At 40.6% G+C, this 1702-nt stretch overlaps 1 protein-coding gene across 5 annotated transcripts in view; it reads left to right on the top strand.

Moving 5' to 3' along the window:
* The window catches only part of stk11ip (serine/threonine kinase 11 interacting protein), a 35673-nt gene that overhangs the window by 30196 nt on the left and 3775 nt on the right, over positions 1-1702 (top strand). For all 5 annotated transcript variants that reach the window (XM_020615254.1, XM_020615257.1, XM_020615255.1 and 2 more), the window contains exons 23-24: positions 422-506; positions 1170-1252. In XM_020615254.1, coding sequence (XP_020470910.1) covers positions 422-506; positions 1170-1252 — 168 coding nt within the window. The remainder of the gene's footprint in view (positions 1-421; positions 507-1169; positions 1253-1702) is intronic.

Here is a 1702-nt window from a genome sequence, read left to right as displayed (position 1 = left end):
ATCATATCCCCAGTTTCGGCAGCGCACCGCTTCCCCCTCCTGAGGCGCCGGACGGTTTGCCAGAATCTCTTCGAGGCCGACCGGCTAGATATAGTCGGGCTCACCTCCACGCACAGCTCGGGCTCTGGAACCTTACTCCTTCCTAGAACCCAACTCAGCATTTTCACATTGCTCAGTCAAAAGAAAACTGAACTTGCTTTAATTTCTTAAAGGCCAAAGATTATCTAATTATTAAAGTATATCTAGTTATTATGTCAGTGAACTGAAGAAACATCTTCAACAATCTAAAGTAGAGACTGTATGACTTAGCACAGTGAGATAAACTGTGGCCTGGATGACTAGAAATCTTCACAGACAAATGTCATAGTGGTGTGATTAGACAACTGATTTTGGTGGTGGTGGGGGGGGTTTGTCTCTTCAGGAATTGTGCGTGAGATGACACACAAATCAGACAGCAAGCTGAAGTCCATCTCCACCACAAGGCTCGACCCTCAGCACCATCTCTGGTACGCTCCAGCCACCCTCTGTACACTTACTCAGCTTTATTGGTGCCAGTTCTGAAACATGTGGTCTAAACAGTTTTGTGCACATTTGTATGTGGTTGGGAGGTGTAAGTTAAAGGGAGTTGTTGCTCAAGAAGTTCTAACTTTCTCTAGGTTGAAAAAGAATGTGGTTCTCTTAATGAAAAAAACAAAGATACTGTGAATCATCAGAACATTTCAGTTATACAGGCAGATTTTAGCAGTCTCAACAAGCTGGCAAACAAGCTTTATCCAACCAGCATAAGTCAAATAAATAGCAGTTTTTCTTTAGCCAAGAAAAAAAGCTGCTTAACATAATGAATAATCATCACTCACTTTTATACTTCAGATCTCTTATTCTGTGATTTGTCCTCAGGCAACAATCGAAAAATAAAACAAATCACAGCAACCACTTCAGACTTCATACAATCGTAGTCTGGTATTATGTCAATTATCCCCTTTGCTTCAGTCGGAGTTACAGTGACATTCATTTGGTGATGTAGAGACAGCGTGGTACCACGTGCCGCCACAACACTCTGCTGTCTTGATGAAAACACTGTCTCTGTTTTAACAAGACCACAGTCAGAAGATGCATATGTTAATATATGTACTCGCACTATTATGACAACACATTTCTTTTGATCCAAGGCATCTAGTGTGTGAAGACATCCAGGCAGATGTGGAGGATGGTCAGCTGCAGTTTTTCTACATCCTGGCTTTTGTTCTGCAAGGTGACATATGCACTCATTCATGAATATTGTTGTTCAGCCCTGCTTTAAGTTGGAAAGAAGGTTTGATTCCCCCCAAACATCTCCCTGAGATAACTAGAGGAGACTATTCATCTACACTGAGTCTCCTTTTCTACAGGCTCACTTTCACCTAGTTTGAAATCTTATCTTTTGAAAAAGATAAGATTTCATGTCATGTAACATAACCTCTGAAGATGCAAATACTATTGTTGTTAACACTGCTCGATACGACGCCAGTGTCCTCTCTTCTTCTTGGTTTGTGTGGATGCAGCTAAAGCTGTTTGTATTTAGGTAATTTAGCTTACAGTCAGAGGAAAAAAATAGAATAGGCTAGATCGTAATTATTAAATTAACCCGCAGCAAGGAAGCTAAGACAAAATGCCACAATAAAAGCCTTGACATATTTTCTGTGATTCTAAAAATATCTGGTAT

The sequence above is a fragment of the Monopterus albus genome, unplaced genomic scaffold (assembly GCF_001952655.1).
Source record: "Monopterus albus unplaced genomic scaffold, M_albus_1.0 scaffold161.1, whole genome shotgun sequence".
In the NCBI taxonomy this organism is placed as follows: Eukaryota; Metazoa; Chordata; class Actinopteri; order Synbranchiformes; family Synbranchidae; genus Monopterus; species Monopterus albus.
This window is presented reverse-complemented; position numbering and strand designations above follow the sequence as displayed.